Here is a 24,314-nt window from a genome sequence, read left to right on the forward strand (position 1 = left end):
CCGGCATTCTTATGTAGAACCTGGAAGCAATGAACGTTAGTGTAGGAGAATGACGGCGAGAATTTGTTAAATAAAGTCGTTATTTTTGTTTTGTTTTTGCACATAAAAAGTATTTTCGTTGCTTCATAACATTAAGGTTGAACCACTGTAGTCACATTGACTATTTCAACGATTTTTTATTCTTTACAACTTTGTAGTAAACTACTACTTAGTACTACTTTTTCCTCTGTTTTGTTATCATTATACCTGTAGAGATGTGGTGTGGACTTCCATGTTGTTAGAGAATTAGGGTGCGTTCACACTTGTCATGTTTGGTTCGATTAAAACGAACCCTGGTGCGATTGCTCGGTTAGTGCGGTTCATTTGAACATAGGCTATGTGAACGCTGCCATCCGAACCCTGGTGCGCACCAAACAAGCGGACCGAGACCGCTGAAAAGATGGGTCTCGGTCCGCTTCCAAACGAACTCTGGTGCGGTTCGAATGATATGAACGCAACACGGACCAAAGACATGTAACCGAAACAAAAACAGGAAGACGAGACCCTAAAAAGGACAGAATCCTCACGCATGTCGGTTTTTCTCGTCATAGTCGCGAGTTTGCCCATCACAGGCATCAGACGCGCGTCTCCACGCAGCAGATCATTTGTGTGTGTGACGGATGGATTCCCGCCGGTGTTTTGACTACTTTACACATTTTATAAGCTCTTCACGAGTTCCCAGCTGGCCAAAACACCATCACATGCAGGCTACGCACACACAACGAGCGCATTTACCTCAGCAAACAGCACTGTTTTGGATGTTCGGTAAGTTCCGTCTCAAAATAGGCAATACGTCATAAAATCCGGTTCATCAAATGAACCAAACGAACCGAACTACAAGTGTGAACGCACCCTTAGATTATTAAAACTTTATAGCTATAGTTATTTTCCTTGTTGTGAACTGCCCTTAAGGCATTTGAAATAAATGTATTTTATGCTAAGTATACTACAAATGCATTTACATATTTATGTGCTTAATATAAATACCCTGCAATTGTACTTTTGGTAGGCCTATACTATATTGGTATACTTAAAGTCTGCTAAATTGGAACAACTTATTTTGTACTTAATGCACTTTTTAAAATATACTTAAGTACAGTATATTTGATTGTGCTAAAATGGGACTATTACAAGTATACTTTAGGTACACTTTAAATATTGTGCATTTAAAGACTGATATTATACAGTGATCATACTATCCTTGCTACTAGTGATAATAAAACACATTTAGGCTTAATATTAAGAAATGTGCAATTAAGAAGTACTTCAAATAAAGTTTAATTATAATATTTATATCAATAAGTCTCAAGGGATATTTGTACTATACTTAGTATGAAATAAATGTATTTTAAATGCATTTTGGTATAGATTTTTTCACTAGGGTATATTTTATATATAACTGGCAAACACACAATATTGCAATAAAACATACCTGATGATTCTTGCCAGTTTAATATGCGCTTTCCAGTTATCCTGGCCATTGGATAAGAAAGCATTCCTCAGTGCTCGGCCGGCACACGGCACATTATTCACGCAAGCCTTCACAACACATAGAGAACATTCTTAATCACGATAAAGCGGAAAATTTTGACATTGTCAGGACAGAAACAGGAGACAAGTTTAAAATATGAAACACTATTTGCCTGCATTGCCTCAAAATATACAAAATAAACCATGTATCTACACTACATATGTTTTTCATGATGTGTTATCAACCTCTCAGTTGGATATAAAGCTGTATCTTAGCAATTCTGCAACCTAGAACAAGTGCTGACAATAACCCCGCTCTATCCATCCAATGAATTACACTATGACACCATGAAACAACCAGATTTTCAAGTCACTGAAGGGCTGAGGGCAACGGCGGGAGTTAAATGCCTGATATACCTTGTGTCTAGACTGTCCTGCATTTGAACAGCGGATGGACTCAGGTGGCTGCTTCTGAGATATAATCTAGCATAGAGAGAGAAAGAGGTTAAACATCTGAAAAACAATACAGCTCTGTGTCCTGAGACAATATACTTTGTCTGCTGTTTCTTATCTTAAAACAGCATCTATGAGTTTTACATGAAATATGCATTCATATTAACATCATATCTAGCTTTTCCAATTCAACCAAAAAAACAAAAAAAAAACATCACTTTGTTAGAAGTTCAGAGCAGTTGAAACATCCACTTAGCACATGTACAGAGTACCATATAAGCAATAAAATCTATATTATTAAAAGAATTTTTAGAATAACAGGTTGCTGATAGCAATGTGCCTCAAAAGAAACCAAAGTTAAACAAAGCGAAGCAGCCTGTAGTGAAAACCTGATTGTCCATCACTCATTGTGTACTTTTGCTAATTGACTCATGTGGGACGTTGGGAAAACACAGTGAAGTCATTTTTGTAGTCAGTGTAATCAGCAGCTCTTAACCCCCATGTCTACAATTTGTGTTGAAGCAACCATAAAACGATAGGGGCCATTTGTTAATACTATACATAATACAGAGAACAGCAACACAACATGAAGTGAAAGCTAATTTAGTTATTTTTCTTTGAATAAAAGACTCAAAAGAATTAAAGTGAGTCATACATTATTTTGAGCACTTGTACAAACTCTACTTATTTACATGTCAAATTTGCATTTTAGGAAAAGTCTTCTTCTGCAGTCTAAAATAAAAGCAAACAAAACTGAATATTTTTTATATATTATATATAATAATGCATTACATATTAGTATTCACATTTGAACTAAAACTAATTTAAACTTACATTTTTTTTTTTACAGTACCACTTTAAATTATTAAACATTCAGTATTATGACCCCATATTAATTGATGAAAACTGTGTGCATGTTCCTCAAAAATATTAAGCAGCACAACAGGTTTCAACATTGATAACAATAAGAAATGTTTTGAACAGCAAATCAGAATTGAATTATTTCTGAAGGATTATTTGACTGTTAATTAGCTGCTAAAAAAATATTTTAAAAAATATTAAAAGAGAAATCAGTTATTGTAAGAATATATATTATATATATATATATTATATATATATATATATATATTTATATATATACACACACACACACACATAATGTCCGTCTATTAAATATTAAAAGAATATTAAAATATTAAATATTAAAAGAGAAATCAGTTATTGTAAGAACCACGTGACACACATACAATGTCTGTTTATGAATGAAATGTTCAAGGTGTCTGAATACATTTTAGTCTGACTGTATATACATATTATATATATATATATATATATATATATATATATATATATATATATATATATATATACACACACACATCCAAACTAAAAAAAAAAATCAATTTGTCAGCTAGTCATATTATTTATTTTATATATTGCTTATTATAAAAAAAAAAATAAATAAATAAAATATTGCATTGACACTGTCTTTGTCTTATAAACGTTCACCTCATTAAAGGTTTAAAATCCCACCCAACAGGTTTCCTTTTAACCAATCTCATATTACAGCCTGGCCAATGAAATGAATTAGTTTCAGCTGTTCTCAAAGTCACTATTTTAAGCAATATGCAAAACAGCCTTTTAAACAAATTTTACACTTTAATGTAGGCTGCCACAGCTCAGGCACAAGAAGTACACAGTGTTGTCAATTTTAAAAATACACTTACAGCTTCCAGGTTCTTCTTAAACTGAGAGCCATTCTTCAGTAAGAGAGAAGAATCAGTTCTGCTGCTCTTGTGATTTTCAAAAACTTTACTTATGAGAGCCTTAACAGACGGACTCTCATCCACCACGTCCATGTCCAGGACAAGTCAGCACAGGTTGGAGGACGAAAGCTCGGACTCCCACATAGAAATCAACGACGGATGTTTATCATCAGTGAGCGCATGAAATCGATAGTCATCTATAACCAGTAAAAGCGCAAGACTCGTTTACAGACTGCATACATCGTGACAATGGCAGACACGTGAGTAAACATAGGTGCGGAGTTGAAAAAGGTGAGTCACGTGACTTTTGAGTGGGCTGTACCTATGAGATCACTGATAACGCAAGTGTTGTCAGTGTTAAATCTAAATTTGATGATAAGATTAGATTTTTAAATTATTGTTTTGTTATTGTGAATGCCACCGTGGAACGGGTTTAATTTTGTAAAAGAGTTTTCCTTAAAAACTTGATCCAGAGTAGTGAGCTATTCAAGTATGACATTAAATGAAGTAGGTACTTTATAATAACCATGTCAGTACTAATTGTAATGGCATGCATATGTTTTTGTATGACAGACCATCAGCGATGAAAACACGTTTAAAAAAAAACAAACATAAATTAACCATTAAATGTTTAATTACGAAGTGAATGCGGAAGGTCCGGTGTTTTTAATCAGTATAACTTACGTTAATCGCACGCGCCACTTAGCCTACACAGACATTATTTACTTGTAAAAGATGCAAATTCTCACAGATAAGTGAAGACAACAAGTCCTGCAACTCTCATTTTGCTTAATCTGCAGCTAAAATCACAATAGCGATGGGTCAGCGTAGCTCTCGTTGCATAGAGGCAGAAAAAGATTTTGGGCGTGTACATTTGCATCATGGTACATCGCCACAGTCTTCCACCAGTTTGGTGGAAGCTCACCCACATCCAGTTAGTGTTGGAGAGGAGAATGTGGGTGGGGGAAAGAAGAAAGGGAGGAAGGAGGACACCTCTAAAAAGAAAACGAGGTTCAGGTTGTGGAGGTGGACCTCTTGTTGGAGAGCTGGTCAAAAATACAGCAGGAAGACCAGCTCAGCTCAGAGAGAGGAAGAGGCTCAAGGCACTGAGGCAGACGCAGTATCTGGAATAATTCCTGGTGGTAAATGACCATGTTTTAAGAGAATGTGCAAGGTTCCAAAAAGTCATATAATAATTAACTGCTTAGATGCTGAGTATGCAATTAATAATATTATTTTATTTTTGACATTGACATCTTTCCTGTCTTTAGTTCAGAGTTTTCTACAGCAAGTCATTTGTAGTGTAGAGAATCACAATCATCAGGAGCCTTTAAACAATGATCCAGTAGTCCTTCCAGCAGCAGAAGAACATCTTGCTGTTCATCCTAATGCTGATGTTCTCCAATCTCTAGTATGCAGCGATAATGTCACTCAGACTTCATTTGACTCTGCATCAAGTTTGAGTGCTGGCATCGCCCAGACTCCAGTCCTTCACACCCTGACCAACTGGAGCATCGATGCCAGCCTGACTACAGTCTTCACCGCATCAAAATGGTGTGCTGATGTCGCCCAGACTCCAGTTCGCATCACGTCTGACTGGAGCTTCAATCCCGGCCTGACTCCAGCATGGTCCACGTCAGACTGGAGCATTGACGTCGCAGAGATTCCAGCACGCATTGCATCAAACTGGAGTGTTGGCGTCTCCCAGACTCCAGTATGCACTGCATCAGACTGGAGCATCGATGCTGGCCTGACTCCAGCAAGAACATTGTCAAACTGGAGCATTGAAATCACCCAAACTCCACCACACACCGCGTCAGACTGGAACATTGACATCACCCAGACTCCAGCACACACAGCGTCGGACTGTGGCACTAACATCACCCAGACTCCAGTTCGCACCACGTCTAACTGGAGCTTTGATGCTGACCTGACTCCAGCATGCACCAGGTCAGACCGGAGCACTGATGTCACCAAGACTCCAACACGCACTGCATCAGACTGGAGCATTGAAATCACCCAGACTCCAGCATGCACTGTGTCAGACTGGAACATTGACATTACCCAGACTCCAATACTCACCGCGTCAGACTGGAGTGCTGACATCGCCCAGACTCCAGTCTGTTGCCCCCCTTCCAACTGGAGCATTGATGTCGACCAAACTTCAGTTAGTCCCACAGAGGTCTCCATGTCACCTCTTACAAGACAACTGGAGAATAACGAAAAGACAACTGTGGGTAAGTTTACAGCCACAAAACCAACACACACATTCTTTTGATACTACAGTATATCAATCTATTGTAATATCACTTGTTAATTCTTTAAACAAGAATTGGACATATGCTGTTTAAAATAGTTTTCTGATGAAGTAAAGCATCGTCCTGCAGTCAGTGCTTGATATTTCATGAAAAACTAATCTTGTTTTTTATATAATAGTAATCAATTCCCATCACTATGTGATCGGCGACATACTGGGTGAAGGGACCTTTGGAGCTGTGTATGAGGGGAGTCGACTGCTGGATGGCTTTAAGGTTTCTTTTTTACTTACAATATCTGGCTAGCATATTGATCTGGATTGGATTAATATTACCTGTTTTAATAATTACCTGATTATTTATATTAACTGTTAATCTTTCTTTGACAAATCTTGGTTTATGATCTTGTTATTAGGTGGCAGTGAAAATTGTCACAAAGACGGAGGATTTGGAATACATCAGTATTGTAAGTAGGCTGTGCTCTCTATTTTTCTCTGCTCTCTTTTCAGTTTAAAACATCTCACATTACAATAGCTGATTTTTCAATAGACAAACTGCCATTGTCAATACCTACTTCCTAATTTGGGAAACCACATCCATCTAACCATCATAAAAATTGTATTTCCTCTAGCCATGTCATTCCAAGCCCCTCCCACTAGAGGTTGCACTGCTCATCCTCGCAAACAGAGGCCCCAGTGTTCCAGAAATAATCCAACTACTGGACTGGCAGGACCAGCATGACTATTATATTATGGTACTGGAGCATCCCTCACCCTGTGAGGACTTGTTTGATTTTGCGGAACACCACGGAGGCAGCATTGATGAAGGCTTAGCTTGTGTCGTCATGCGGCAGGCAACACAAGCTGCATACATGTGTTGCCACCGTGGTGTTTTACACCGCGATATTAAACTTGAAAATCTGCTGATCAATAAGGAGTCCCATGAAGTCAAGCTAATTGACTTTGGGTGTGGCGAGCTCCTTAAGAAATCGGCCTACAAGATATTTACTGGTATGTATTATACCTCAAGCCATAAAATGGGAACAACTGTTGGGAATCATATGCATATCACCAAATGCAAATGGATTCCTAAAAAATCTGCTGTGGTAATGCAAATCTCTTTCCTCTAGGCACTGATCAATACTGCCCCCCGGAGTATGAGGAGAAGGGCGAGTACAATGGGAAGCCAGCGACAGTCTGGTCCCTTGGTGTTCTACTGTTTGCACTGGTGTGTGGGGACTATCCCAATACTGATGACCTGCACATGATCAATGCACACAACTACTCCAAAGCTGGCTTGTCAGAAGGTGAGATCTTCATCTCAATGAAGAAAGCAAATTGTAATTGTAAATTATACAAAACAGAACAAAGACACAAGACAGGAAAAGCCAGCTAGTGAGATGCTTTACAATAACATGATCAAAGACAGCAGGTGTGAAGATCGAGGTAATACTCAATGTTTCTTCTGTCATTCTTCACAGAATGCTGCCATTTGATTAGTTCTTGTCTCCAGCGAGAGCCAGACCAGCGAATTCGATTAAGCAAAATTCTTCTCCACGACTGGTTCAAGGTACTGTACTATGTTAAATTAAAGTTAATAATCACTTTAGGGAGTACCACGATTTGTTTTTCCATCCACAAAGTATAAGACGCCTTAAAATCATCATTAATACTCTTGTTATACCATTTAAAGAACTGAAGACTTTTTATGACCTTAAATTTATCTGATGATCATAAGCAGAGTGGAATAATGAAAGAGATCATCATGATTGATATTCAAAATGGTAAGCACATTGTGTATCTGCAGTCTGCAGAGCCGGTTTCCAGCTAAAATATTTGTTTTGTGGAGAGTTTGAAAGGTTTTTTTTTTTGTTTGTTTGTTTTGAGGTTGGGTTTGACTATAAGACTATGGACATTAGCATAAAGAATATTATAATTTCTTCTGGTTCACTTCTGAAAATCTAAATACTGTTTTTGATTTAGGTCACAGGTGAGAAGAACCTGAAAACAGTATAAAGAAAAGGACAGGAGTACCTGGAGCGGCTCTCAGTCGTGAGTTCCTGCCTCAGCCGCCCCACTCCCAGCGCTCCCTATCATGGCCACCCCAGAGGATCTTGTCAAGTCAACAAGGTGACTTCACCCCAGAGCTCCCTGTCTCACTCTGACCAACATGTTCCTGTCAATGTCGTCTCAGAGGTTAAGTCTCATCAGAGCCAGTGCCTGTCTCCAGCCTCCACATCCCAAGATGTTCCAGTCTATTTGGCCCTAGCCATAGCTAGTGCCTAAGGCAGCCCTGGTCCCAGGGCATATGTTTGACCTAGAGTTTCCTGTCCTCGAGCCAGTGCCGGAGACCACTTTAGTTACAAAGTCCTGATACCATAGATCCCTATCTTGGGTTGCCTGGGAATCAGAGGTTTGTGTCACCAGTGCCCATAGCTCCCTATCACAGGCCATCACAGTCCCATGCTTGTAGAGCTCCTTGCACAGTTCCATAGGTCACTGACCCTACCCATAGGTTCCTGTTGCTGACTTAACAAGAGCCCAAGGCCTTCCTTGTTCTATCACTGCCATCTTCAAAGTGGTGCCCAAAGATGACTCCGTTATCTCCCTGTCTTCAAATGCCCTGGTCCCAGGGCATCTGTTTGCCCAAGAGATTCCTGCTCCTGCTGGAGACTACATTAGTTCCTTTGTCTTTGGTGCCCTGTTATCTTGGGCTTCCTGGGTATTAAAGGTTTGTATCACTGGTGCCCATAGCTCCTTTTTATGGCTACCCTAGAGGAAACTGTTATGGCCCTAGCCAAAGTCGGTACCCAAAGCCGGATCCTTGTCTTGGTCCATCTGTGTATGTGTCCCTAAGTTTCCACCCAAGATGTCCTGTTACAGCCACCTCAGATGTTCATGGCTTTGCACAGAGGTTTCTAATATCACAGATGGGTTGGTCCCTGAGAACCTGTACCTGCCACTGCGATTTCAGAGCTGCCTTTCACAGCTGCCCCTGAAGTCAGCTTAATGATCCTCGGCAAAGCCAGCATCCATTAATTTCTTAGTTTCAGAGCTCCCTTACTCAGACTTCCCTATTTCAGAGATCCCTGCCTAGTGATGTTCCTGTCACTACTTCTCCATAGGTTCCTATTATGGACCTAGCCAAAGCCATGCCCATGGTCTCCTCAATCCCAGAGCTTCCTGTCTCTGGTTGTTTCAGGCCACCCTAGTCCAAGTGGTTCCTGCCACTCAGATGTTAGTGTCAGAACTGCCTCAGACATTCCTATCACTCTTACCTAAGCTCTGTAACTGAGCTCCCTATCTTAAACCACGACCACAGTCTCACCTTTGCAGATCTCCTTGTATAGTCCATAGGTCACTGTTACTGCCCGTGGGTTCCTGTCATGGACTTAAAGGGATAGTTCACCCAAAAATGAAAATTTGATGTTTATTTGCTTACCCCCAGCGCATCCAAGATGTAGGTGACTTTGTTTCTTCAGTAGAACACAAATGATGATTTTTAACTGTTGCCGTCTGTCAGTCAAATAATGGGAGTGAATGGGAACTCTATCAATAAGAGTCGAAAAAACATGCACAGACAAATCCAAATTAAACCCTGCGGCTCGTGGCGACACACTGATGTCCTAAGATCGTGCTCTGACAATGGCACTGATGTCTTGCACTCATTGAAGTATATGCGCGAGACATCACTGCCGTTGTCAGAGCGTGATCAGACCTCACTAACCGAGTGCTGAACGCAGTTGGACATAGTGGTGTTTTAGAGGTAAAAAATGATAGAAATACTGTTCGGTTTCTCGCACAAACCGATCGTTTCGTGTCTTAGGAATCAATGTGTTGTCACGAGCCGCAGGGTTTAATTTGGATTTGTCTATGCAAGTTTTTTCGACTCTTATTGATAGAGTTCCCATTCACTCCCATTATTTGACTGACAGATGGCAACGGTTGGAGTTAAAAATCATCATTTGTGTTCTACTAAAGAAACAAAGTCGCCTACATCTTGGATGCGCTGGGGGGTAAGCAGATGAACATCAAATTTTAATTTTTGGGTGAACTATCCCTTTAACAAGAGCCCAAGGCCTTCCCTGTCCTATCTTGCCATCTTCTAAGCCGGTTCCTAAAGATTCCTCAGTCATCTCCCTGTCTTCAGCTGCCCTGGGCCAGCCATTGTCTCCATTCAAAATAAACAATAAACATAATATGCATGAACTGAATTGACCTTGTTCATAGTGACAGTATTATTAATAATCTACTGAAGGTAAGTATTAGTTTACAGAGGTAAGTCCAAGTTTAATGAGGCTGTTTATTGATACAATACATGACATCACATTGTAATATTGTTCCAAAGCCAGTCCCACTCTGGATATGCATATTAGGTAAAACGAGATACATTTCCAATTTGAATTATTGATAAATGGTACAATTAAACTTAGTAATAATTACGTAACTATAATCTCAGTGTAATGTTGCTGTCAGGTTTTTTAACCTTTAGTTTTGCATAGGCAAAAAGTGGTAATTAATAAGTAAATGCTGATCAGTTGTATTTAATATTTTGGGTTTCATCATCATGCATGTGAATCTTCTTGTTTGTAGTCTTTGGTGACATCTGGTGGACACAGACCAGAATTACAGACCCTCCCTAGGTATTATATTCATGGTTGTCATAACACAAATATCACAAACATAGGCTATCACATAGAAATCCTTGATGATCTTTTTGTCTTATTTGTAATCTCTGGGCTACTATGCCCACTAAAATTACCAAAATACTTTTTTTTCATAAATTGTATGAATTTTTTAATGAATTAATATATCAGGATACATTTTAGGTGATGCAACAGGTCACTATTTCCATTTCCATTTTTTAATTTTTTTTTAGTAACATTTAGCTTTTTTGCAGTTCACATAAATATTTATATGGTGTGATAAATCACTTCTACTATCAGGTCATGAAAACTGTATGTACAGTATAATAATTATTAAAAAAAAAAAAAATGATTTTCACAGATGGAGTATATATTTCAACAAAACACTGCTCAGTTAAACTAAGGCATTCCTTCTGAAAGCATTTTTATTGGTTGTCACTGAACTGTCTGACACTTAAAGGGTCCTCAAACAACATTTAACATAACGCATCAGCAGTAAAAATAATCTGTGAAATAAAATGTGTTTCATAATCCATATAATAGATTATTAACACAAATGAAACGGATGCAATGCAGTCTGTGTACTGTACATATATGTTACCCATTACTTCTGTAGTTACCGTCAACAAACATGTTCAAGCTAGAGTTCAGAACATTACAGTTAAGTGCTGAGGTATAAGATTCTGTCTTCATCTATTTTGAACTCAAAAGAAACACTCAGTTAAAGTAGTCAGTTAAATAACCTTGACATGATACTTATATAAACAGGGAACTGATACATTAAAGTCCACGGTCTTGTTAAAACTCACTAATTTTTCACTTGAAAAGTTAGGGATAAAACTAAAAGATTAATCAGTCAGCCAAAAGCACAAATAATAATAAAAAAGTAGCTATTTTCCTTATAAGCTGTAAAAAGCAGCTTCTGTCTGTTGGACGAGATTTGTAGTTTGTGTGCTTTATTCCAAAACCAAGTAATCATGAAAAAAATAAATAAAAAGAAGACATTTTACTGGCGTTTTATTAAAAACTACTGGCAGCTTGCTGTTTCTGGTTAGCTGACAAATGTGAGAATAATTACAAAAAAAGGTGTTTGCTTAGCTAATAATCCATGAAAACATCCTGTGTCAGCTATGTTCAGTCATGTTCTTGTTGTAATGCTGAGCATTTTAAGACACTTATTAACTTCCAGGAGAGCTTGGCTCTCTAACTATGATGGTATTTCTTTTGACTGTCAACAGGAGGCGCTGTTTCCTGGTTATGTTCACCTGAGTACTGCGCTGCTGCCAAACCCTTTCCAGTTACAAGAGATCACAGCGACAGCTTTTTTCAATATAAAATGTATATAATGAGTTTTGTGTAAGTGCAACTCAACACACATGTCACAGCGCAAGAAATAGAGACACATTCACAAGCTGGTGAGCAAAAGAGAAATTTGTGTTGCTTATGTGTTTGTACGTGGTTTTCTCTTGGCTTTCCTGGCGTACAGGAAGTACATGGTGTGTCCCGTGAAAATGAACAGGACGGAGATGATGACAAGGAGGCCGAAGTGTTGTGGCTGGGGTGCAGAGATGACCATGAGGAAGTGCAGCAGGTCCATCAGGTAATTCATAGAACTCTGGACTCCATTCACCACCCCACGCTCTGATTCACATATGGTCTCCTGCAAGAGCTGAGTCACTGTCAGGTCGAAGGACCACAGACCTGTAAAACATCGGACACTTTGGCTAACACTTCAAGGTGATATAATATCACTGGTAATACAATCAGTTAGCATAGTATTCTTACTAAATTCAGTTTTTTTTTTAGTCGTACCACATGACATTTGGTACGACCAGAACTAATCTTGCCTTGTCATAAAAAGTTACAATTATTTGATACTTTGAGACACTTATTGACACACATCCAGAGGTCCACTCTTTGTTTACATTTGCTGTTTTATATTTTATTTTTCATGCATGTTTCTGCATGTTGGTTGGACCACCATGACTTTTTCAGTTTTTCAAATATTAATAAGCAACAAAATGGTTTTGTTAAAGTATTTTTTTCTAAGAAATAATAAAAAAAAATATGGAAAACATGTATGTTTAAGAATTAAATATTTTAATAAAAAACATAATTCATTAATTTAAATTAATTAAATACAGCTAATTAAAATACAGGAAATAAAAAATATTCATAGCAAAATTTATTTATAAAAAAAATATTTAAAATGTATGTACACTATATTTGTTTTTACTTTCTACTCCTTAATGAATCCTGAAAAAAAAAAAAAAAAAAGCATTACGGTTTCCACAAAAATATTAATAAGAATAAGAAATATTTCTTATACAGCAAATCGGCATATTAGAATGATTTATGAAGGATCATGTGACACTAAAAACTGGAGTAATGATGCTGAAAATTCAGCTTTGTAATCACAGGAAAGATTGACATTTTAAAATATATGCAAATAGAAAACATTACAAATTATTTTAAATTGCAATAATATTTCACAGTATTGCTGTTTTTAGTGTGTTTTTGATCAAATAAATGCAGCCTTGGTGGGCATTAAAAACATTAAAAAATCTTACTGACCCCAAATGTATATTATTTTTAATTAATAGCAGCCATCTACTCACCAACTCGAGCTGTAATGACTCCAAGGAACAGCAGTATAATGGAGATGTAAGACTCCGGTTCTGACCCTGCTGGTGCGTTCTCAAACAGCACAGTGTTATTGGTCCAGTGAATGGAGGAACGGTCTGGTAGCAGAGGCTGGTTATTGCCTCCACGCAGTGGGTATCCGTGCCTCTGGTGACCTCCGGTCATTCCTCCCACATCTGACGCATTCCCCATATTTAGTATGCTGAAGTCCATGGGGCTGCCGGGGGCAAACACAGAGCACACACAAAGCAACAGGCAAACTAGGTGCAGACCGCTAGAAATGACCCCAGTGTTGACCAGGCCATATGCTTTCCGCAGCTTTGTGAAAAGGACAGTACCCAGAAGCCCCGCCACAGCCGACACGCCCATCAGTATGCTGAGCAGTGAGCCGCTGACTCCCTGGGTGTAGGCGTAGCCAGTGGTGATGCAGTCAAAACCTAGCACTGTGGTGTAAAGGAAGGCCAGGCCCAGGCCGGCTAGGAAAACAGGCTGTCTGTAATATGCCCTCCATCCTTCCCGACAGGTGCTGAGGAGCCCACGCAGGCGATGGAGGCACAATGGTATTCGGGTTAGTTCTTGTAAATGCAGGTTGCTGGTGCTTTCCTCTGAGATGGCTCCAGTTGTGCATGCTGAGGTCCTGCCTGAATAAGAGAGGATAGATTTGGTCAACATACAATGCTATTCTATCTATCTATCTATCTATCTATCTGTCTGTCTGTCGTTTGTTCCATCTTTCTGTCTGTCATTTGTTCGTACATTTGATCTATCTATCTATCTATCTATCTATCTATCTATCTATCTATCTATCTATCTATCTATCTATCTATCTATCGTTTGTTCGTACATTTGATCTATCTATCTATCTATCTATCTATCTATCTGTCTGTCTGTCGTTTGTTCCATCTTTCTGTCTGTCATTTGTTCGTACATTTGATCTATCTATCTATCTATCTATCTATCTATCTATCTATCTATCTGTCTGTCTGTCTGTCTGTCTGTCGTTTGTTCCATCTATCTGTCTGTCGTTTGTTCGTACATTTGATCTATCTATCTGTCTGTCATTCGGACATTTGTTCTATCTATCTATCTATCTATCTATCTATCTATCTATCTATCTATCTGTCTGTCTATCATGTCTGTCTGTGCATTTGACCTGTCTGTCTGTCATTTGTTCCATCTGTCTGTCTGTCGTTTGTTCCATCTATCTGTCTGTCGTTTGTTCGTACATTTGATCTATCTATCTGTCTGTCTGTTGTTTGTTCCATCTATCTGTCTGTCATTCGGACATTTGTTCTATCTATCTGTCTGTCTGTCGTTTGTTCGTACATTTGATCTATCTATCTATCTATCTATCTGTCTGTCTGTCTGTATGTTGTTTGTTCCATCTATCTGTCTGTCGTTTGTTCGTACATTTGATCTATCTATCTATCTATCTATCTATCTATCTATCTGTCGTTTGTTCGTACATTTGATCTATCTATCTGTCTGTCATTCGGACATTTGTTCTATCTGTCTGTCTGTCGTTTGTTCCATCTGTCTGTCGTTTGTTTGTCCATTTGATCTATCTATCTATCTATCTATCTATCTATCTATCTATCTATCTATCTATCTGTCGTTTGTTCGTACATTTGATCTATCTATCTATCTCTTTATCTATCTATCTATCTGTCTGTCTGTCTGTCTGTCTGTCGTTCTGTCTTTTGTTTGTTCGTACATTTGATCTATCTATCTGTCTGTTGTTTGTTCCATCTATCTGTCTGTCGTTTGTTCGTACATTTGATCATCTATCTGTCTGTCTGTCGTTTGTTCCATCTATCTGTCTGTCATTCGGACATTTGTTATCTGTCTGTCTGTCTGTCGTTTGTACATTTGTTCTATCTGTCTGTCTGTCTGTCTACCTATCCTGTTTGTTGTTTGTTCCATCTATCTATCTGTCAATCTGTCTGTCGTTTGTTCATACATTTGATCTATCTGTCTGTTTGTCGTTTGTTCTGTCTGTCGTTTGTTTGTACATTTGATCTATCTGTCTGTCGTTCGTTCATAATTTTTTTTTCTATCTATCTATCTATCTATCTCTATCTATCTATCTGTCTGTCTGTCTGTCAGTCATCTATCTATCTATCTATCTGTCTATCGTTTGTTCATACATTTGATCTATCTGTCTGTCGTTTGTTTGTACATTTGATCTATCTATCTATCTATCTATCTATCTATCTATCTATCTATCTATCTATCTATCTATCTATCTATCTATCCTGTCTGTCTGTCGTTTGTTCCATCTGTCTATTTGTCTATCGTTCATACATTTGTTATATCTGTCTGTCTGTCTGTCTGTCTTTCTGTCGTTTGTACATTTGTTCTATCTATCTGTCTGTGTATCTGTCTGTCATTCATTCGTACATTTGTTCTGTCTGTCTGCCTGCCTGTCTGTCTAGAATGTTTTGTGTTCTATTTTATGCTCAAAAAATGTTACCTTCTGAGGATTTTCTTTCTCTTTTCTTCTCTAAATAGCTTTGATGTTCCATTGCTGGTGGTTTGATAGACAGAGCCGGTACGATACGGTAGACTCTGGAGAGGAAGAAGAACTCCACAATGAGGGACACCAGATTCCATCCTAAGATGAAGCCACAGCCAACCACATTTGAGGCCAGGGTCATTACCTGACCCACCGCCAGAGGAGCCAGGATGTTGGTCACCTGATCGATCCGCCTCATTGTAGCATTCATTCCTGTATCAAGGAAGAAAAAACTCAACATATTTTTTTCTGAATATTTGTGTCTGCGATGTATTTGTATGCATATTCGATTATAACAGTGTTAGCTTAGCAACATGCTAACAGTAAACTTGAAATCAATTGAGTTGTTTCTCCTGTGTTTTTTTTTTTTTTTCAGCTTGTGGAATTGCTCCCTCACTTATGAGGTTAAAAAGTAGCTGCCTACATAGGCCATGACATTACTTGGTTTAGGAACAGAGCTAAGTCTGTCAAATAAGATGTGTATTTGCATGCAGCAAAAAAAGACACGTCCCTTATCCAGGACACTGTATTTTAAAGATAATTTTGTTAAATCCATTCCAAATTAGCTTTACAGATCTTCATTGGAAAGGGTTTAAACAATTTTTTTTTCATGCTTGTTCAATGAACCATAAGCAATTACCGCACATGCACCTGTGCAACAGTCCTTAAGACACTTTACAACAATAGTAGACAAGTAAGGTCACAGTCACAATATCTTCAGACACTAAAGAGACCTTTTTACTAATGACTGAGAAAGATGCCCAGGGTCCCTGCTCACCTGCGTGAACATGCAATAGGCCTGCTGCAGGGAGGCATGAGAACTGCAGAGGTGGCCAGAGCAATAAACTGTATTGTACATGATGTAAATCACCAAGGACAGTGCTACAGGGTTTAGTTGCTGAGTTTATTTAATTCGTTAGACTGATTAAATGTTAAAACACCTTCCAATTTCCAATAAACACATATTAGCATTATGCGAACAGAAATAAAGGTCATACCTGCGAGGTGACCACGGTTGTAGCCTGTGATCACCACTATCCAATCCCTCTGGATGGCAATGGTGAGAGCTGTGCTGGCGAGGTTCGCCACATCTGCCAGGACGATCACCACCGTATAACAAACCACCTTGTGTGAGTTGTGTGATGCAACAAGTTACTATGCTATGTCATAACAGCAGGAATGCTTATGTTCAGCAATGACCAGCCAGAGACAGAAGGCACACAATGCTACACTTAACACATGATTGCATTCTGAATGGGCAGATATTACTAACACATTTTAGGATACAATGTAAGAGGGACTTACAGTTAGCCACCCATCCCAGATTTCCTCAATCCTCTTTTTATACGAGAACACCAACATGAGTACAATGCTGCAGATGGTCACTGAGATATTCTGAATGAACAGGGATGCATGGGCCACTGTAGAGAGAGACAGAAAGGAAATGGTGATGCTTAAAATAATAAAACAATATATATTTTAATGACATGAAAAAATGCCACCCCATAATAAATATATTTTTCCTTATAATTCTGTCATGACAACTCTCAGAGTGTTTGGCATGGTAATGTGTATGACAATGTTGATATGTTTGGTCTTGGCGCTACGCTGCTGCTGCTTTTATTGCTGTTACACAACTACACAAGTACACAACTTGCTACTGCCAATGTATACACGACACACTGCTGTGAGCAAGTAAGACATGCTGCTGCTGTACAATATACAGTATACAATATACAGTAGCATACATGAATTACCCGTAGCAGATCTATACAGGTGGAGCTGGGGAAGGTGGAGGGTTTCTGAAAGCGTGCTGCCCTATTAAGTCAATGCTACTCATGTATTTGAAGATTGAGCACACAAGCTCATTGGCTACTAATACAGCAGGAACCAATCATCATCTCCTATAGATAGCGATGTGTTTACGAGCAGGTTGCGTTAAGGACCTTTTAGCCTGTGCATCTAGAGTTACATGACAGAACTTTGTATTTTAAAGAACAAAGCATGTTTTAATTGTTTTCTTTTGCTATTATTCCATGACAATTTTCAATACTTAAATGCACTCAGCTTTATTTTTTATATAAATAATCTATATTAATAGTATGATTATTTTAATATTTTTATCAGTCAAATTTTAATGTCAGCATAAAAAGGAAAAATCAGCATAAAGGAAAGGTAGTACAATAAATACTATGATATATAAATTGTTGAGGTTTTTGAAAATTGTAATATTAATTGTCATGAATATAACATAATTCAAATAATAATAATAATATTGTAAAAAAAAAAAAAAAAAAAAAACACACACATATACAATAGTGCTATATTTCTTCAAGGTAAATATAAATTATTTCTTTCTGATGACCCAATATAGGCTATATATGACCCGACCCAGTCATGTTTATGACATCTCCTAATTAGATTACATCTTTTCAATGAAATAACAGAGAAGATTTTTTTTTAACAAATATTTATGTAATAATGCATCTTTCACCTTTGTTTCTTGGGTTGCGGTCAACCCAATCTCCAATCAAAGCCCCTAGTAAAAGCACCGATCCGGCCACCACCAGTCCAAAGATGCCAGTTAACAGCAGGTTACGACCATACAGCTCAATCAGGAAGACAGAGATGGCGAAGTGCCACATCCGATCACCCTGGTACATGAAAAGAGACGCTCAGCTCTAGATATCATACTTCACATTGTGTGGTCCTCAAAGCATCATGGAAAGAAAAAAAATGCCAGAGCTCATGCCCTGCTTACTGAGTGCCAGCATGGCAGATACGAAAGGGGCTCCTTACCCACATAGATAATGCTCCGCTCACATAGATGAGGAACTTGGGACCCTTGAGGTAGATGAGGGCTAAACCTATGAGATAAATGGTCATTTAGTCTGTTTCATGCTAGAAAGCAAAAACAAGCAGAGTCTGCAGACTTATTATAAGCATGCATCTTCTAAACTATTTCTAGCCTTACCTTAAAATTCAAAGGGATAGTTCACCCAAAAATTCTGGCATCATTTTTCTCTGAACTCACATGACTTTTTTCTTCCGTGGAGCACAAAAGTAAAAATCATGAAGAATTGTGCTAGTAGCTCTTTTCCATGCAATTAACGATGAATGGGAACTGAGGATTTTAGTTTAGGCTTGTGAACCGTAAACTTGAGAACCGGATCACTCTGATTCATTAACAAATCATTCATTTTTTTGAGTTCAACTCGAATGACTTGTTAATCAAACATGGTTAATTCTCTGTTAAGAGCTAAGAAAGCTTTACAATAATTGTTAAATTCTGATCTGTTTGTTACACAAAACAATAATGGGACTTCAGAAAATGTGGAATATTTCACATGACTTGGATTACGCTTATAATGCATCCCATTTGATACTTGGGTATCATAGAAAAGCGTGACATTCATTTGAGTACACTGTAAACCCAAATAAGTTGGCAAAAATTGAGGTAATCAGTTACATCATTGTTACATCAAGTTAAGAGATTCAAAGTTTAATTAAGCAGAACTGGCATATTTCAATTTTGTACTCAGAAATTTCAAGTTTGGAGTAATTAAAATCTATGATTACTTTGAGTGTTAACACTTAATTGTAGTATTTATTCTCCCTTTTGAGTGTCATGGCAAAGCATGCTGTGAAATAGAAATCCCAGCCCAGTTTCAGGTAAATTTAAGTTTGTCTAAATTAAAAGAAACAAGTTCATGAAACTCAGAACAATGAAACAATTCAGCTTACTTAAAATGTGTCAGTTTAGAGAACTCAAAAGTAAAAGAAAGTTCAAATACTCAATATTTAAGTTCAATATTTGATTGAACTAATTTGTTTAATTTGACCAATTAATTATTTTAGTGTTAGGGTTTACAGTGTATCACAGAAGAAATGACAAGGAATGTTCGATGAACACTGACTGAATTTTAAAATTTGAGTGAATTGTTTCTTTAAGCATATATTCTGTCAAGCAAGTTCTATAGAAATTCCACTGTTTAGTTATATGGAATATCACATACATTGAGTAGTTTGAAGAACAATTTCAGAGTAAAAAGCTTTGAATGTTTCTCTATATACAAAAAGGAGGATAAACAGTAAAGAAACATACGTGGTATGTTCGTGGCTTTGATCACAGGTGAATCTCTGTCATTATCATTGTCAAACTCCACAGCAAAACCACCACTCTGGGCCCCTTCTGTTCTGAGAGACATCCTGCATGAACAGCATGACTGAATTACAATCAGGTCTATAGATGGTGAATGAGTGAATTATTCAAATAAATATATAAAATAAATAAACGTTCAGTTCTAAAGAAACAGTTTTCATTCTAACAGTGTTTGCAGTTCTTTTTTTGGCCTGGTTGTCACACTCTAATGAGGCCTACTATATACAAACCTGTAAAAAATAATCAAACAACCTAAAATACAACATTTTGATGATTTGAGTAAATTATTAATGTTCAGTTAATTGTGTACATTTTACTTATATTTACTTGTTTTTCAATGATCATACATTATTGGTATGATTTTATAATAGTAGTCTCATATGCTCACCAAGGCTGCATTTATTTGATCAAAAATACAATGAAAAAATAATATTGTGAAAATTTATTTAATATAACCGTTTTGTAAAATGTAATTTATTTCTGTTATGTCAAAGCTGAATTTTCAGCATCATTACTCCAGTCTTCAGTGTCACATGATCCTTTAGAAATCATTTTAATATGATGACTTGTTGTTTAAGAACAGTTGTGCTGCTCAATGTTTTTGTAATAACCATGACCTTTGATGAATACAATGTTCAAAACAACAGCATTTGTTTGAAATATAAATATATTATAAATATAAGTCTTTTGTAACATTATACATGTCTTTACTGTCGTGTTTGATCAATTTAATGCATCCTTGCTGAATAAAAGTATTAATTTCTTTCATAAAATAGATTTTTAAAAAAATAAACTACTGACCCAAAACTTTCAAATGGTATTACAAGTCTGAGGTGAGATAGTAAAAATGTTTTTTGAACTTAATATATATATATATATATATATATATATATATATATATATATATATATATATATAATGTCAAACCAAAAATTATTCAGATGTTTTTGATATATTTTTACTAGCGGGTACAGGACACTATAGTTCATTTATGTAAGTGAGGATAGCAAAATAAAGTAAACTGTGACATATTATACCCAAAAATTCTTCATACAGTGGACTACTAGTAAAATTGATACATTTGGGACCAAAAATTATTCAGACACTTTGACCTGACCATGTTTTGCTTAAGTGTTATCTGACATAATTAAGATGATTTTTTTTTTAACTCTGAGACCTTGTCATATTTTATTACCATTTTTTTTAAACTATAGTGAATAAACTGTATTAATGAATTAAATGTTCAAAGGGGTCTGAATAAATTTTGGTTTGACTGTATATATATATATATATATATATATATATATATATATATATATATATATATATATATATAGTTGGGGACTTGAATGCACTGACACTATCGAGAACTGAATCTGAGTTAGATGATGACATCACTGTGCTGCTTTACAGATGATGAACTCATTCCATAATTGATGGACTTTACAGAGTTATTGAACTGAAATGCATCAATGATTTCACCTGAATAATGACAGTGCAATACTTTAATCTGTATTGTATAAAGCACTTTACTGTATCTGTATACATAAAGATATATAATCAACAATTTGAGTGAGAATTTCAATCGGAAAATGAACATAACTTATTGTGGTCTCTCTTTAGCTTTAATGACAGCAGCACTTCATCAACATCTAAACATCAAAATATAAAACGAACATCTTGAGCTTCAATGAAACCAAGAACATCTGACCGTCACATGATCAAAGTCACAATTAGATTGACCAAGAAGTTGTGCGAAATGAAATATTTCCTTGTTATTTTGAATCATAACAGTTATAGTTTTACAATATGTTCACTTTCAGTCGTTGTTCATGCTCTGTTCCGTTTTAAATTAAATTTTGATTCCCAGACTTTCAGTGTGACCTTCAGACCCAGGTGTACACATAATATTCACATACATAAGCCAAAAAAGACAGGTAGAAAAACAAATCACCTGATATTTGACTCCTGGTGTCCTCCTTGCTATGAGTGTGTGCTGTGTCTCAAGGTTGTGCTATCCATGTGTCCCAGGTAAGGATGCTTCCATGCAGGCCTGAATTCCAGCAGTCGTACTGTGAGGGGCTTGATAACATCATAGTGCATGAGGGCACCATTGTATGAAACTGCCAGAAAAGCAGAACGAGTCACAGGCTGACAAAGGCAGCCAGCATATTCCACAGCACGTGACAGCGAGGGGGGACAATGTCACCGTTCACCCCCCACATCACAAAAAACGACCACCCTGTCACTCAAATCTCATACACATGCACTCACACACTCACACAGTAATAAAACTTATTCGACACAACATCAACATGATGTGGTGTTTATAATTAGATATCTGTTTATTTGCAGTGCCCTGGTATGATTCATTTTTGTAATCAATTCTTATTTAATCAGAATCAATTTATTATTATATATCAAATTGTTTTATGGCCATCAGTGACAAAGCACTGTTTATCAACAATGTTTACAGATTATACAATGACCATCTGAACAACAGCTGAACATGATACATCACCTTGAACCCTTCAGATTATGTATAATGAACATATAATGAATGCTCTTTATCTCACCGCTACTTCAGATAACATAACAATAAACATACTTTATAAAATTAATCATTTTGACAAATGGTGCTGTATATTCTGGTCTACGAAATTGTCTGTATTTTTATTATTGATACTATTTTTATTTTATTTTTATTTGTGTTTGTGTAAACCACCTCCCACTTTTAGCCCACAGAAAAATGTAATTCTAACATATTCTCAACCTATTAATAACCTAACAAGTGGATTCATCGCTAGATCATAGAAAAAAGGTTCAATGGGATTCTATATAGAACGGTTTTAATGAACCCTTTACATCAAAAAAGGTTTCACAGGGAAAAACATTTTAAATGATTGCATAATATTTTCATATTTAATGGGTTATTTCAGTTTTTATTTTTTATTTTTTCTAGTGATAAAGCATGTAAGAGCTTACATGCTTTATCACTAGAAAAAAAGAAAAAAAAAAAAAGTGTCACAAATTCCTCTCTGTGTCCATGGACTTTTATTTAGGTATTCATATGTCTTATTTTGCCTGTGTTCAGTTCCAGTGTGTTTAGTCCTATTTACTTAGTTGTCATTTATTCATTTGTTTAACTGATCAGAGCTCACATGTTGTGTATCATGTTCATCATCCTGTGTATTTAAGCCATTCAAAGTCCATAGACAATAATTTTATCCATTGAAACTGACCTTTGATCACCAAAATGACACATTTAAAAAAAAATTCCTGTAAAAAAAAAAAAAATCTTCATGCCTTAAAATAGTTTAAATGTAACTCTACACCCTTGCCTTATTTATAATACGAGGATCTATGAATATGCAAATTAGCCCCGCCTCCACTCACTCGTACGAGCTCACTATGATATCCACTCTGTTACCTTGAGGTAAACGTTGCACAATGGTATCGCTTTTTACAACGCCATACACATAATAGTAATTAAAATGATTAGCGTTTTGCTTGACTATGTTATCAAACAGCAAATAAAGTGTTGCTAATGTTACACAAACCATGTTCCCGTTCGCGAGTCAAACAGCTGCCTTCTAACAATCAGTATCCTCAGAAATGCTTTGAACACCTTAAGGTCAGTGGAGAAAGGCATATAGTTCTTCATATCATCGTAATATACATACACCCGCTATATTGCTAAATCTGCCCTATTTTTTATATCAACAGAAAAATATACCGTGATATATTCTCTTGAGACTCTCCTGCTTCAGAGCGGTCATGGTTAATGATATGCTAAAGCCTGGTGATACGTTGAAGTGATTGGTTAGTTTGCGACGTCTTTTTTTCCACTGCAGTTTTAAATAGAAAATACTCAGCAATGGTGTTGATTTATGAAGTTGCACATGGTTTGTCTTAAAGCATATTAAAAACACCACATAGACAAACAACTTTAAAAACTTGATTTCCACCACAGGGGGTCTTTAAGTTTCTTCAGTTATTGTCTTTTGTTACAGTATGTGCTGGTATGTATCTTTGTTTAGTTCCTGCTTATTAAATGTTATTCCATCAATCATCTTTGCCAAGCCTCATTGTTCTGGATCATTTAGTCAAGCCAGCGCAATACACCTTGTAAAGCATGATAGAGCTTAATTAATAAAATTTAACGAAAATAATTAAAGCTAAATCCATAAAATGATCCCATGGTGGGCAAGGTTCTATATTTGAAGCACCAGAACCTTTTGAGGTTCTATATAGAACCTTTTCTTCTAATAAGAGTGTGCAGATGTTTCATAAGAAATGAGAACTTATCTTTATTGCTATACACTCCACAAATAGATGTGCTGTACTTGTTACTTAGGAAAAAAAT

General features: G+C 36.8%; 3 protein-coding genes across 8 annotated transcripts in view; 1 reads left to right on the forward strand and 2 right to left on the reverse strand.

Annotated features, from left to right (window-relative positions):
• rapgef5b (Rap guanine nucleotide exchange factor (GEF) 5b) overlaps positions 1–3,975 on the reverse strand; it is an 82,813-nt gene extending 78,838 nt beyond the window's left edge. For 2 of the 3 annotated variants that reach the window (XM_048152437.1, XM_048152438.1), the window contains exons 1-3: positions 3,690–3,975; positions 1,927–1,992; positions 1,472–1,578 (exon numbers count right to left, since the gene is read on the reverse strand). In XM_048152437.1, the coding sequence (XP_048008394.1) occupies positions 1,472–1,578; positions 1,927–1,992; positions 3,690–3,821 (305 nt within the window). In that variant the 5' untranslated portion in view covers positions 3,822–3,975. The remainder of the gene's footprint in view (positions 1–1,471; positions 1,579–1,926; positions 1,993–3,689) is intronic. The other variant, XM_048152436.1, reaches the window with a different exon arrangement.
• Positions 3,976–4,015: 40 nt separating this feature from the next.
• Positions 4,016–12,133, forward strand: LOC125243113. 2 transcript variants are annotated; one of them, XM_048152439.1, is made up of 11 exons: positions 4,016–4,870; positions 5,000–5,965; positions 6,165–6,259; positions 6,399–6,449; positions 6,615–6,993; positions 7,113–7,289; positions 7,464–7,552; positions 7,966–8,112; positions 10,576–10,625; positions 11,867–11,984; positions 12,115–12,133. In XM_048152439.1, the coding sequence occupies exons 1-8, from the start codon at positions 4,546–4,548 to the stop codon at positions 7,996–7,998; spliced, it is 2,115 nt and encodes a 704-aa protein (XP_048008396.1). In that variant the 5' UTR covers positions 4,016–4,545; the 3' UTR covers positions 7,999–8,112; positions 10,576–10,625; positions 11,867–11,984; positions 12,115–12,133. The 2 variants fall into 2 exon arrangements, with proteins under 2 accessions (XP_048008396.1, XP_048008397.1); XM_048152440.1 differs by lacking the exons at positions 10,576–10,625; positions 12,115–12,133 and having other exon boundaries at positions 11,867–11,982.
• On the reverse strand, positions 11,629–24,004 carry si:ch211-254p10.2 (solute carrier family 40 member 1). 3 transcript variants are annotated; one of them, XM_048152444.1, is made up of 10 exons: positions 23,685–24,004; positions 21,903–22,030; positions 19,892–19,995; positions 18,586–18,653; positions 18,281–18,440; positions 17,092–17,207; positions 16,785–16,911; positions 15,745–15,999; positions 13,247–13,912; positions 11,629–12,329 (listed from the first exon to the last, which is right to left on the reverse strand). In XM_048152444.1, exons 3-10 carry the CDS (start codon positions 19,992–19,994, stop codon positions 12,070–12,072), a joined length of 1,755 nt encoding a protein of 584 aa, XP_048008401.1. In that variant the 5' UTR covers position 19,995; positions 21,903–22,030; positions 23,685–24,004; the 3' UTR covers positions 11,629–12,069. The 3 variants fall into 3 exon arrangements, with proteins under 3 accessions (XP_048008401.1, XP_048008399.1, XP_048008400.1); XM_048152442.1 differs by having other exon boundaries at positions 21,903–22,071; XM_048152443.1 differs by lacking the exon at positions 23,685–24,004 and having other exon boundaries at positions 21,903–23,643.
• Positions 24,005–24,314: the final 310 nt, after the last annotated feature.

The sequence above is a fragment of the Megalobrama amblycephala genome, linkage group LG13, assembly GCF_018812025.1.
Source record: "Megalobrama amblycephala isolate DHTTF-2021 linkage group LG13, ASM1881202v1, whole genome shotgun sequence".
In the NCBI taxonomy this organism is placed as follows: domain Eukaryota; kingdom Metazoa; phylum Chordata; class Actinopteri; order Cypriniformes; family Xenocyprididae; genus Megalobrama; species Megalobrama amblycephala.

Coding starts and splice junctions, on each gene's coding strand:
- LOC125243113 (XM_048152439.1), top strand. CDS start 4,546: ATGGGTCAGCGTAGCTCTCGTTGCATAGAGGCAGAAAAAGATTTTGGG. Junction 6,450..6,614: donor ATTTGGAATACATCAGTATT/GTAAGTAGGCTG, acceptor TATTTCCTCTAG/CCATGTCATTCCAAGCCCCT. Junction 7,290..7,463: donor CAAAGCTGGCTTGTCAGAAG/GTGAGATCTTCA, acceptor CATTCTTCACAG/AATGCTGCCATTTGATTAGT.
- si:ch211-254p10.2 (XM_048152444.1), bottom strand. CDS start 19,994: ATGTCTCTCAGAACAGAAGGGGCCCAGAGTGGTGGTTTTGCTGTGGAG. Junction 18,441..18,585: donor GCGGAGCATTATCTATGTGG/GTAAGGAGCCCC, acceptor TTCATGTACCAG/GGTGATCGGATGTGGCACTT. Junction 13,913..15,744: donor AGAAAGAAAATCCTCAGAAG/GTAACATTTTTT, acceptor TCTCTTATTCAG/GCAGGACCTCAGCATGCACA.